The sequence below is a fragment of the Helicoverpa zea genome, chromosome 5, assembly GCF_022581195.2.
Source record: "Helicoverpa zea isolate HzStark_Cry1AcR chromosome 5, ilHelZeax1.1, whole genome shotgun sequence".
NCBI lineage: Eukaryota > Metazoa > Arthropoda > Insecta > Lepidoptera > Noctuidae > Helicoverpa > Helicoverpa zea.
In genome coordinates, this window is record NC_061456.1 from 6,023,267 (window position 1) to 6,035,496 (window position 12,230).

The 12,230-nt window shown below is 42.7% G+C and overlaps 2 protein-coding genes across 2 annotated transcripts in view; one reads left to right on the plus strand and one right to left on the minus strand.

Annotated features, from left to right (window-relative positions):
- The window catches only part of LOC124630651, a 46,256-nt gene that overhangs the window by 9,719 nt on the left and 24,307 nt on the right, over nucleotides 1–12,230 (minus strand). The gene's annotated exons all lie outside the window — the stretch shown is intronic.
- Nucleotides 4,280–5,645, plus strand: LOC124630364. The gene has a single exon (XM_047164241.1). The coding sequence runs from the start codon at nucleotides 4,366–4,368 to the stop codon at nucleotides 5,518–5,520; it is 1,155 nt and encodes a 384-aa protein (XP_047020197.1). The 5' UTR covers nucleotides 4,280–4,365; the 3' UTR covers nucleotides 5,521–5,645.

Consider the following 12,230-nt stretch of genomic DNA (forward strand, 5'->3'; position numbering starts at 1 on the left):
GGAATAATATCCTAATTACAATGATAATGTCTTTTGTCTTTGTCAAAATTGTTTTCAGATTGAAGTAGGTAGCAGAATTTCATAGGAAAAATATATTATTTTTTTTACACAATAATTTATATTCGTATTAATACTTTTAAAAAAATGTTCGTTATATAAACTTATGTATCTGTAGAACTGGGGAAGTAACAAAATTGCGTGAATTTTTGGCCTCAGCCGAGGAAATGGGTGTGAACATGCAATATCCGAGTTGGGCCGCCAATACCCGCACTCGACCCGGCCTCGGTCCGCACAAAATGATAAAATAACACTACATGCGACCCGAGCTGTTTCAATATTTTAATGTTCTCCTTTCAACATAATTCTTCCTCAAGTTTTCCACGCACGTACTTACGCCTTCTGATTTTGGGTATTTTTAAAATGGAGTGTGTATTTTATATCAGGACAATGCTTTAAAACAAATATTTACTGATACATAGTATTTAATGTTAACACGTGTCACGTATCTTTACCTTTTAATGTAACGAATTACATTAAAAAAATATTCATTTTTAATACGTTAATATTTCGTTTGTGTCGCATGAATTCGTTTCCTGTGAAATAAGCGGCACACCGCTTTAACATACCACGGCTTGTAATCGGTGTCACTCATTTTTCCGCTTCACTGACGCATCACAATTTCGCGACATAAAATTAAACATGCATGTTATAACAAGAAAAACAAGGACAAATTGCCAATCAAAATAAACAAAATGTAGGTATATTATTGTACAACATTTCTTCTATTAGGAAGGTATATTTTTATATCAGACGGAGCAAACGTCAAACGGTCACCGCCGAAGGCTGTTGAAAGTTTCACTCATCTCTAAGCCGGGATTTGGAAGCAGAGCAAACGGCCCGAGGAGCCTCTCTCCAAGCAAGAGCGAGCGGCTCGAAATACGAGATTCCTTAAGCCCAAACAGCAGATGTCTGCTTACCATTATTATTCCTACTGCGTAAAACCAAAAGGGATTTCCCGCAACATGCCAAATAACTTTGTTTCAGAAGAAGTTAAAATTAAAGGCATTATTTATCTACCACTGTTTACCTCACCCAACATTGTGAAAGTATTGAAAGCCGATCTTTTTTCTGTTTTGTTGCTTCATTGTTTGCATAGTAACATTTTATCGAGCCGAACAAATGAGCCGCCGTGGGTGTCCACTTTAGCAAATTTCGGCTCGTGTACGATATAATGGAGGGACTTCTTATCTTACAAGAAAAGGTTAAGATGTCAAACATGTGTAATAAAAAGGGAAATTATTGCGGACAACGAAGCATTGTAATGGCAGCTAAGCCGAGAGTGCGTAAAACTGTATTCACCAGTGACCTGACCTATTTAGCCGCCCTAATTTCTGAATGAACTAAAAAGGGAACTATCTGCGTCAAGTCATGTCAATAGATGGCGATCATTTCGTCGAGTCAGCCTGCACAGCCTGGCCGTCTGCCAAAACTTGCTGCCGTGCAGTTCCGACCGATTTATGATAATGTGATCGACTTGGATTTTACCCAAAAATATTACTGATACACTTACTGTAATATTTCTAAAACAATCTTAATTAATTTCTTTCACAGTTGTTAATTTCTTGTAACTAATAAACGAAAGTAAAAATCTTTTAAAAACCCCGTGTTAGTTTGGAAAACGGCTTTTTACCGCATAAATCAATCAGTAGACATCGATATATTGCCTCAAAGTAGGCAGATTAACCTTAATGACTGCGCTGTCCGGCAGTACTAATAAATAAAACAATTGTGCGCAGTCTAATTATTTGGTTAACACCGGTGTATTTGAAAGGATTTAATTAAACGAATTGGTGTTCCGGACAGTTTCCATTTTCATCGAATACTCGTTTTATTTTCGTAACGTTGTGCCCATTACAAACATCATAAGGAAAATTACTTTTTAAAATCCGAAGTTGCTAACAGACAAGGAATGTTTTATGAGTTCAGGGATTTTAATATTACCTTCTATTTAGGTAGATGGAATGCGCGCTACTTAGCTAGAAATTGGAAGTACGAACTAATTTAAACGCCAGTGAATGGAGGCAATGCTATTAGTCACTTGTCGTACAAAAACAGGGAACTATCTCAGAGCTTTCCTTAATTTTCTAAATTGACTCGGTGATTTCACATGGAGCAACTTCAAGAACTGGGTGAAAACTTGCCGCTAAAACATCTATTTTTTACTAGACTTTGCTTGGCCAGAAAACAATATTAACGACGGTGAAGTTTTAAAAGTACTTTAAAATGTATGCCGGAGAGGATTAAATAAAATACTTTCAGTTTTGTTTGTTTGTTGAAAAGTAATTTTAGAAAGAGTTGTAAGTTTTGTACAGAGTTGTGTTTAAGTTAAGAAATTATTTTTATGAAATACGAAATAGAAGTTTTGGTTTAAGAGCGTGTACGCTCGCCGCGCGATGTCAACTTTAGGTAATTCAACGCAAAAAATCGCGCAGACTAGCGTCGCGGCTGTGTGCGTGCCTATCATACTTCAGGTATAGTCACACAAACCATTTTGATCCTTTCGAGTGAAATTAGTAGAACAAAAAATATATTACTTAGTAAATAGTTAATAGCGAGAAAATAGTGTAAATCTATGGATGACTAAAATATAAAGGCATGAAAATAAGTCGTTAATACTTACACTCTTTTGCAAAAAAATCGGACACCTATGAAAATTTTGGTTTTAAGGACTTTCTGTATATTACATAAAATTTTCAACAGTACGAAATAGTCGACTGATGATTAATGGCAATGTAAGAGTTTCTGTATTTTAACCGATTTCAAAAAAGGAGGAGGTTTCAATTAGATTGTTTTGTGATTGTTCTCAATTTGATTGTTCTCGATTTCTCAAAGACGCCTGGACCGATTTGAAAAATTGATTGTTTATATGAATGGTCCAGTCCATCCAGACCGAAAAATTGTGGTCAAATAACAACATTTGCCAGAAAGCCAAATATTGGTGAAGAGCTTGGGTTTACCAAATAAATAAAATTAAAGTTTTAAGTTATCTATCCTATATGCTTCAAAAGTTATTCGGGATCAAAAGTCAAGGGTACATCCAAAATGAACATATAAATAGCTCTGCTCCTATCTAGCCTAAGGCGTCCGCCATATTGGATTAAGACTCGCGACACATTTTTTTGTTGAGTTATTCATATCAAGCCCTTTCATTTGATACCCATATTTTAGGAATGCATTAAAAACATTTTTGTCTCCATCTTGGGTATACCCCCACATTGGATATAAAATCATACATTGTCATTAAAACTGAACTTTCAAACAAAATTTCAACTCAATCGATAAAAAAAAATATGCTTCAAAATTGAGCTTTAAATAAAATAGTAATGTATCAAGATTTGTTGGTCGCGCTTGAAATGTACTCTATTCTCGGTATCCACGGCAGAGGTTATTCACCCTACGCGATGTGACGGAGCGACACATCCTCTCTCTGTGAAGCCTTGCGGCGGTCTGGTTTGAGTTGACTCGCGTGCAGCGTTTTATAGTAGTTTTTAAATAATTTATAAAAAAATAAAAACGAGAGATTAAATTATAATGTAAAGTTTATGTTTAAAAAAAATTGTTATATTAAATTAAGTAAGATAGGTAGGTAAAAAAAGCATTTGAAATTCACAATTTTTCACATTGTTAAAATATTTTTTTCTGAATGATAGAGACCTAAATCAAAAAATGTTTTCAACTAACTATAGGCATGGGGATTTCATCTATGAGTAAAAAAATAAATATGATTAGATTTGCCACTATTTTCACATAAATTTAAGCTTCGAAATAGACGCTGAACGGGAATTTTATAAATCATCTGTTACGTTATAGGGGTTTTAAGTATTTAAACTACACAAATTGAAATTTATGTTCAATTAACTATATAGACAGTGAAATTAACTTGCGTTATTATAAATTAACATAGTTATAGGATAAGTAGTTAATGAGAAACAGTGGTTTGAAAAGTACCTTTTTAGGCCAAATGGCGCGCGGTTGACGTACACGCTCTTAAGATAGGTAAACAGCCATATAAATATTAAGGTCGGATCTAAGCTAAGACCTTCAGGCCCAGAACATCCCGGCCTTGAAAGTGCACCGCCTACACAAGGCGCGCGGGGGTGACCAGTACGACATGGTACTGGTCATTTGTGAGCAGACCACCGGCCCACACCCCATATTCAAGATCAAATCAATCTGCTCGCTCACGGGCATTAAGATTGAAAAACCCTATAAGTCATTCGTTGACGTCGGACGCGTTTGCACTGTTCGCAGAAATTATTTTAATTTCGTGCCGAGCGCGGCGTCAGCCGCCGCTAAGTCGATACCATGCGTTCGGAAGAACTCGTGGCGAACGAGGTCCTGGCGTTCCTGCAGTACCAGCTGGACGTCATGGATGAGGTCAGTGTGACCCAGATTTGCACCTCAAACTTCACCGAGGAGGAGATACGCAGCGCAAAGAAGCTGTTGTACGAGTCGCTGCAAATGGCAGACCGAATGCCGACCCGCAGGCGAGATGAAAAGGGAGAGAGGAGTCTCCAAGACACTATAAGGCTGTTGAAGGAGACCGACCCGGACGACGTGCCAACGTTCGTGGCAAAGGAGTTGCGGAAGCTGCCCCCGGTCACTTTCGATCACGTCGACGTCACCAGGCTGTTAAAGGACATCACGAGTATGAGGTCCAGCCTGGTCGAGCTGCAATTGAAGCTGGAGGCATCACAATCCACCATCTGTGATCTACGTAACGAGGTAGCAGAATTGCGAAACTCTGCATGTAGGTCACACGCGCATGCCAACAGCGACAACACACGCCACGGACAGGTCAACGCATCGCCGCAACGCGCCGAGTCAGCAAAATTGCACTCGTCGCCTGCCGTCGCCACTACTAGTGATGCGTCACCGTGCCCCGCCCTCCCCGCGTCCCCTGCCTACGGGACGCCGACGAATGTAAGCACGTCTAGGCTTGGACGTGTTTACTCGGATGCCGTAAAGCGAGATCCCGTCCAACGGCCACCTAAAGCTACTGTGGCGATACAATATCAGCCCGAAGGAACCCGAGGTACGGTACAATCTGTACCATGTAAAGGGAAAGTTGATGCAGATGGTTTCGTGAAGGTGGAAAGAAGGAAGAAGAAGCCATCTAGCCGAAATCAATGCGGAACTGCGTTGACTGGTCCGAACATGCTGCTGCGCCCCGCAATACCGACGACGCAGCTGTATGTTTCGCGTTTACATCACTCCACGAAGGTCGAGGAGATCGTGGAGTATATACGAGTCAAGACGAACTGGACCTTAAGAGTCGAGAGGTTGGAGCCCAGACACAACACAAATTTCAAATCGTTTGTGGTACGTGTGCCGACTCAGCATCTCGACATGTTCCAAGAAGCGTTTTGGCCGAAAGGTGTCGTTTTCCGGCGGTTCCGCGGGAGGCTACGCGACACCACGCAGTGCAACACGACACCGCCTATTCGTGTTAACAAATAGAAATTGTCATGCTGATTATTGTTATTTTATATGTATTAGTTTATAAGTATTGCAATATTAAATTATGTATGTATTGTACTTTCTATGGGCCCTAGTTGCCTGAGGTAAACAAATAAATAAATAAATAAATAAATAAAATAAAATAAATAGTAGGACAATGCCACAGGTGCCAGCTGTATGGACACAGTCAAGGCAACTGTTTCGCCCCTCACAGGTGCGTTAAGTGCCTAGGGGCCCACTCCACAGCGGACTGCCCCCGCCCCAAAGATGTCACGCAATGCACGGAGCCTCCAAGCTGCGTGCTTTGCGGCCAAGCGGGTCACCCCGCCAACTACAGGGGCTGTCCAAAAGCCCCCAAGTTAGCCCAAAGGAGGCTGGCCAAACGCCATAGCGCGCGGCAACAGAGGGAGAGTCCTTCGGTGAAGACCTCCCAACCCCCCCCCCGCCAGACTCAGCCCACAGAGACCGTCTCCATGGAACGCTCTCAATCACCAGAGAGCCTTCCCCTCCCTGCGCCCCACTGCAACCCCATCCATCCCGGGGTTAATGGACACCGCTGTCCCCCCCCCCAGTAACTCCTTCAACCTTGGTCGAGCGGAGAACCACCCCCGCCCCGACCCCTACCGCACAAGCCCCAGGCCCAGTGCGCAATTCCCCTGCCCCCCCCAACGGGGAAAGGGCAATCGACATCATCTTCAACGCCTATAGAGCGTTTTTCACCCCTGCCGCCGATCGCATGGCGGCGGAGGTTAAGGCCGCGGGCAACAATGCCCAAAAGCTACTTGAGATTCTGGGTAGATACCCAGACATAGAGCGGGCCCTAGGGGTACTAAATTACGACTGAATATGGATAGGTCCCATACAACGTCGTCTCACAAACCGCGTTCCCTAAAATTGGCTTACTTCAATGCAAACAGCATGAATGATAAGAAAGAGGAGATCGCAAACTTCCTTTGCGATCACCAAATTGACGTCTTCCTTATCCAGGAAACCTTTCTCAAACCCCACAACCGCGACCCCAAAATTGCTAACTACAACTTAGTGCGCAATGATTGGTCGCGCGGCCCAGGCGGAGGCACTCTTATCTATTATAAGAAATCTCTGCACTGCATTCGACTAGACCCACCAGTCCTAGAGTCAACTCTAGAAGTATCTCTATGCCGGCTAGGCATGACGAATCACCCGCCAGTGACAATTGTCTCTGCGTACATGACTCCAAGAAAGGGGGCGACGGAAAATCACTCCCTTCTCGCAAAAGACCTCACCACCCTCTTCGGCCTGAGCAACTCTGTAATCATAGCAGGGGACCTCAACGCCAAACACCCAGCCTGGAACAGCAGACTGGCTACATCCAGAGGCAAAACTATTTTCAACCTTAGCGGTACTCTTCACTTTGACCCGATCGCCCCAATGGAGCACACCCACTTCCCTCACAAAACGTCGCAGCAATCTGACGTTCTTGACATAGCTCTACTCAAGAATATTAACCTCAGGTTGAAGCAAATCGAAACCATCCACGAGCTTACTTCAGACCACAGGCCAGTATTAGTACACCTAGAGTCTCGAACGGGCCTAGACCCGGACGCTCCAACTCCTACCAGGGTGGTAACTGACTGGAAGAAAGTAAGCGAAAAGCTGGAATCTACCACGTCACCCCACCTTGATAAAATCCCCGATCACATTAGCTCAGTCGCAGACACGACGGTCGCAATCGACTCGCTAACAGAGCACGTGCAATCCATAATTGAGGATTGCTCACGGGAAGTCCCAGAGTTGAGTGATCAACGATGGAAACTGCCCGTCGACGTACGTGAATTGTTAACCGAGAAGAATGCAGCCACACGTGCCTACAGCGCCTTTCCCTGCGAGGAGAACAAAACCCACATGCGTAGATTGCAGCGTGCTGTCAAGACACGCATGGCGGAGTTACGTTCGAGCCGCTGGGACAAGACGCTGAGCGAACTTGAGCCTACTCACCTCGCCTTCTGGCAACTCCAAAGGAAGTTACGTTCAGTCGAGGACAATAACATTCCTCCCATCACCAGACCCGATAAGAGCATCGCCTTCGAAGATGCCGAGAAAGCGGAATGCCTAGCCGACAGCTTAGAGTCCCAATGCTCCCCCAGCTCACAACCCTTCGACCAGCGCCACCTCGAAAAGGTGAACGCAGAGGTCGAACGTAGAGCAGCCCTCCCACCCATTGATGACCCAGATGACCCCCTACCCCCCGTCACTGCAGACGAGGTAGAGGACATCATCAAAAACCTACAGCCGAGGAAAGCTCCCGGCAGGGACGGTATCACGAATAGAGTCATCAAACTCCTTCCCGCCCAAATGATTGTTCTATTGGTAGCCATCTTCAATGGCGCCTTGAACAATAACATCTTTCCCCAAGCCTGGAAAGAAGCCACAGTCATCGGCATACCCAAACCAGGCAAACCTAAATCGGAGCCTTCGAGCTACAGACCGATCAGCCTCCTCACCTCTCTCGGCAAAATCTATGAGAGACTTATTCATAAGCGTCTCAAAGATTATGTCGAGAGAAAGAGCCTTATACCTAACGAGCAGTTTGGATTTAGAAACCAACACTCGTGTGTCCACCAAGTGCACCGTATCGTTGAGGACGTTAGCGTTGGGTTCCAACGCAAACTCCCGACGGGGGTGCTCTTCTTTGACATAGCGAAAGCCTTCGACAAGGTCTGGCACAATGGCTTAATATATAAGCTATACCAACTAGGAGTGCCGGATCGTCTCGTACTCATCCTGCGAGACTTTCTGTCGAACCGCACCTTTCGTTACCGCATCGGCAAGTCATTGTCTGACCCACACCCGATCACTGCGGGAGTCCCTCAGGGCTCTGTCATCTCCCCACTCGCCTTCTCGCTGTACACGAGCGATATTCCCAAGTCCCGAAAAGTTAAACTTGCACTCTTCGCTGATGACACGGCCATATACTATACAGGCCGTGACATTAGAACCATTGCCCGAACCCTACAGGAGGCAGTCAATAACTTAGCTGACTGGTTCCGGAAGTGGAGAATCGAAGTGAACCCGGACAAAAGCCAGGCGGTGCTGTTCAGCAGACCACGCCACAAGCCTGGCACTCCCCCCCCTGTCACCATGAACGGCAAGCCTATTCCTTGGAAAGAGCAAGCCAAGTATCTAGGAGTAATCCTAGATAAACATCTCACGTTCGCTCCACACATCAAAGCGGTCCGCGGCAGAGCCGCCTTCGCTATGAGCCGCCTCTACTTCCTGACCAATGCGTCAAGCAAATTAGCTCTCAAGGCTAAACTGCGCCTCTACACAGGAGTGATCCGTCCCATCATGACGTATGCGGGAGCCATTTTTGCCCACGCAAAGCCCCGCTTCATCCACAGAATGCAGACCCTGCAGAACAAGTTTTTCCGTAGAATAACCGGTGCGCCCTTCTACGTTCGTAACGAAATGTTACACGTCGATCTTAAAGTGCCTACCGTGGCGCAATTTCTCAAACGCCTTACCAAGCGTCACTTCGACGGTGCAGTCAAGCACCGCAACCCATTGATCGTATCGGCCGTCCGATACGAACCTTCGCGGATGAGTAAACTCCGCCGGCCAAGGCACACCCTGACCCTTCCTGACGACCCCATCACAGTGCTCCAAGAGAGCCGTAGGGACACTAGCACTCTCAGGAAACACAAACACATCCGAAAACTTCCGAAACCTCGCCGCCGAGGTACGCGTACGCGTAGAAAGTCAAACTCCCCCCCCGACCCTTGCTTAGCCAGCCCGCGTAGCTGAGCGTTAAAGTTAAAACGCCCCTTAAATCATGATCCAGCCTGTCCCTTTGCTGTAGTCAGCGACGCCCTAAGCCGAGGCTCGTACCCCACAGGGGGTGCCCTTAGCGCAGTCGCTTAGATTGTAAGCTTTTTTGCCCCTGGCTGGAGGCTTTAAGCTCTAGGCATCCACAGGGATTTGTCCGGTTAAGCAGTAAACAGCCTCCTAGGCTGAACTGCGAGATGCCATTCACAAAAAAAAAAAAAAAAAAAAAAAAAAAAAAAAAAAAAAAAAAAAAAAAAAAAAAAAAAAAAAAAAAAAAAAAAAGCTAACAAATGTCTAGGACTGTCTTGATAAATGGTATCTCAAAAAGGTTTCTGTTATATATTTATTCTTTTTCATATAGAACACTGATATACATATGAAGAGGTTGTTCTATATATTTGTAAACTGTTCATCAGTCTCGTAGCAAGATCATGATTTAGAAAAAAGAGAATTGATTCGAGACAAGCTTCATTTATCATTTGTCGGATCCCAAGCATTTACGCGCTTCTTCTGGATACATTACGCCAATCCCTGAATAGGTTAAGATCGGATGCCGATCACGTATTTTATTGAATAACGTTCCCTGAAGCGTGTGCCTTCCAACACCACTATTAAGGGGTCAAGAGCGAGAGGTCCTTGAATGTCTCACCTAGAAACATGACCTGATTTATCGCTCTAATATCGTTTATTCTTGTATCTAGCTAAAATAAGGCTTTTGTTGCAGAAATATTATTTAGAACATTAATTAGGCAAACAGAATTAGGTACTTGAATATTCTTTATACAACAGCTTTAATGAAATTCTTTTTTGCTCCTCAACTTTAGCAGCGAGATCCTCTGTTTATTATTCGCTATTATCAATAACTAAAAATGTTTCTAAGCTTCATTATTAATAAAAATATTTCTTTAAACAAATGACTTATTCAGGATACAAAATAGGATTTAATTGTATTCCACCTTTTCACAAAGGTTTTATCCCTGAAAGATAAAGCAATCCCTTCTTACGTCCTTCTTAAGTATAGCAACCGTGGGAGGCTAATAGTTTATTTAAGAAAGGCATGCGGGTTACCTTAAGTCAAGCTTATCCCAGTAATAAAAGCGATGGTTTCCAATTTCAGGTTATATCACCTGCACCATAAAAAAGAGATTTTACTGTTATACACTAGTTTTGTACTGCTGAAGATAGGTACGCGTCACCGACATACTTTTGCAAGTAGGAGTATATACTTACCCACTTTCAATAAAATAAACTAGTACATAGGTACTTAGAAACTTACCTGATCTTCAGTAAATTAATAAATATAAAAAAAAAACTGTACATGGACACGCTATAGAAGGAAACGGAATTGCCAGCACACAAAATTATTTCCAACTAAGATTGAGTGATACCATTTCTGAACCTAAAATATTACTTAAACAACCAAATAACACGTTTGCTATTTCATTGATCACCTACTTGTAAGGTTAGGTACCTGACTAAACTCACAGTAGGTAGGTATAGATTACAATACAAACAACAGTACAACAATTACTTTAGGAGTGGAATGGAACTATCTGCCAAATTGTATTAATTGTGGTCGTGAGAATCCAATTTAGTATCCAAGAATTCCCGTAAAATCCTTTACTGGAATCCACAAATCGACAAAGCTTTAGTCGACTTCGGTTAGTACCTAGATTAAATGCGACGTAACCTAACGAAATACTTCCCAAGGAGTTTCCATCATTCGGGTTTGCGCTCGTATCGCGTAAAAGCTAAGTTAGAATCAATTCTGCTTAATATGGCTCTTAGAATTTCTATTAGAGTAGGTGCTTAGGCTGAATTGTGTATCTTATTTTTTTTTTTTAAATAACGACCTAGTCTAATAACTTGAAACCCTTTTATGCAGATATCAAATGATAGACATTTATTAACCGTCCTAACTACGTAAATAAAGGACAAACTCACCAGATTCTATGATTTTAATATAAACAATATTTTGCTGCAACTACAGACAAGTTTTCAGCAAGTGTTCGTAAAATTGCTGCAACTCATTGACCTCACCGACCACATATTGGATTTTGCGAGAGTTCGCGAAAACCACGACGGTCCGAACGTGTTTGCAGTTTTTTTCATTTATGTTTTTCTTTTGAATTGAAATATGTACGGGTACTGATATGACAGGAACGTGACATGTCATGCGCGCCTGTTTTGTTTTTACGAGATTTTATAAACTGCATCCCCCGTAGCTTGAATCTGAATAATATTTTTGTCACGACATGTGAGCTGGCACAAATCTATGGAGCATGATTTTGTGAATAGTGGTTTAGTTTCATAAATTGTTGATTTCTCAAAAAGCGTAATTTTTTGCAGGAAGTAGATGTAAAATGATTGAAATTCGGATAGACACAGTTGTTATTCGGCGTATTTCTTCGAGAGTTTAAGGGTCGAATGAGTTTATTTTAGTATTACTAATTTTGTTTTAATTTTAATGTAACTTTTTACATTAAAATTAAAACAAAATTAGTGAGGAAACACTACCAAACAATAGAAAATACCCTATCCTTTCATGAAGGTTGCGTTCTATAGGTGTAACATGTGTCGGAGTCTGTGATATGTTAATTGAAAAGGATACAAAAATGCGGCTAACCCAAGTAGTTGTAAGGTTACACGACTCTTCTATTTGAAAGGAACCATAAACTGCGAGAGGTGTCTGCGCAATTCGGTGCTCGTAACACCCTCGTCACTGTCAGGTGGTAATGCGGCGCAACGCGGCCCACCGCACAACCAAGCAATAAATAAACTTAAACACTTTACTATCAAGCCCGCGTTTAATTGTCTTGATACTTTCACTTTAACTCTTATAAAGTTTAATCAAAGGCTAACCGGGACACTGAGACTCTGCGAGGAGATGAATTGATTCTGAAAAT

Bases quoted from the DNA above. Each gene is read 5' to 3' on its own strand.
- LOC124630364 (XM_047164241.1), top strand. From the start codon at position 4,366: ATGCGTTCGGAAGAACTCGTGGCGAACGAGGTCCTGGCGTTCCTGCAG.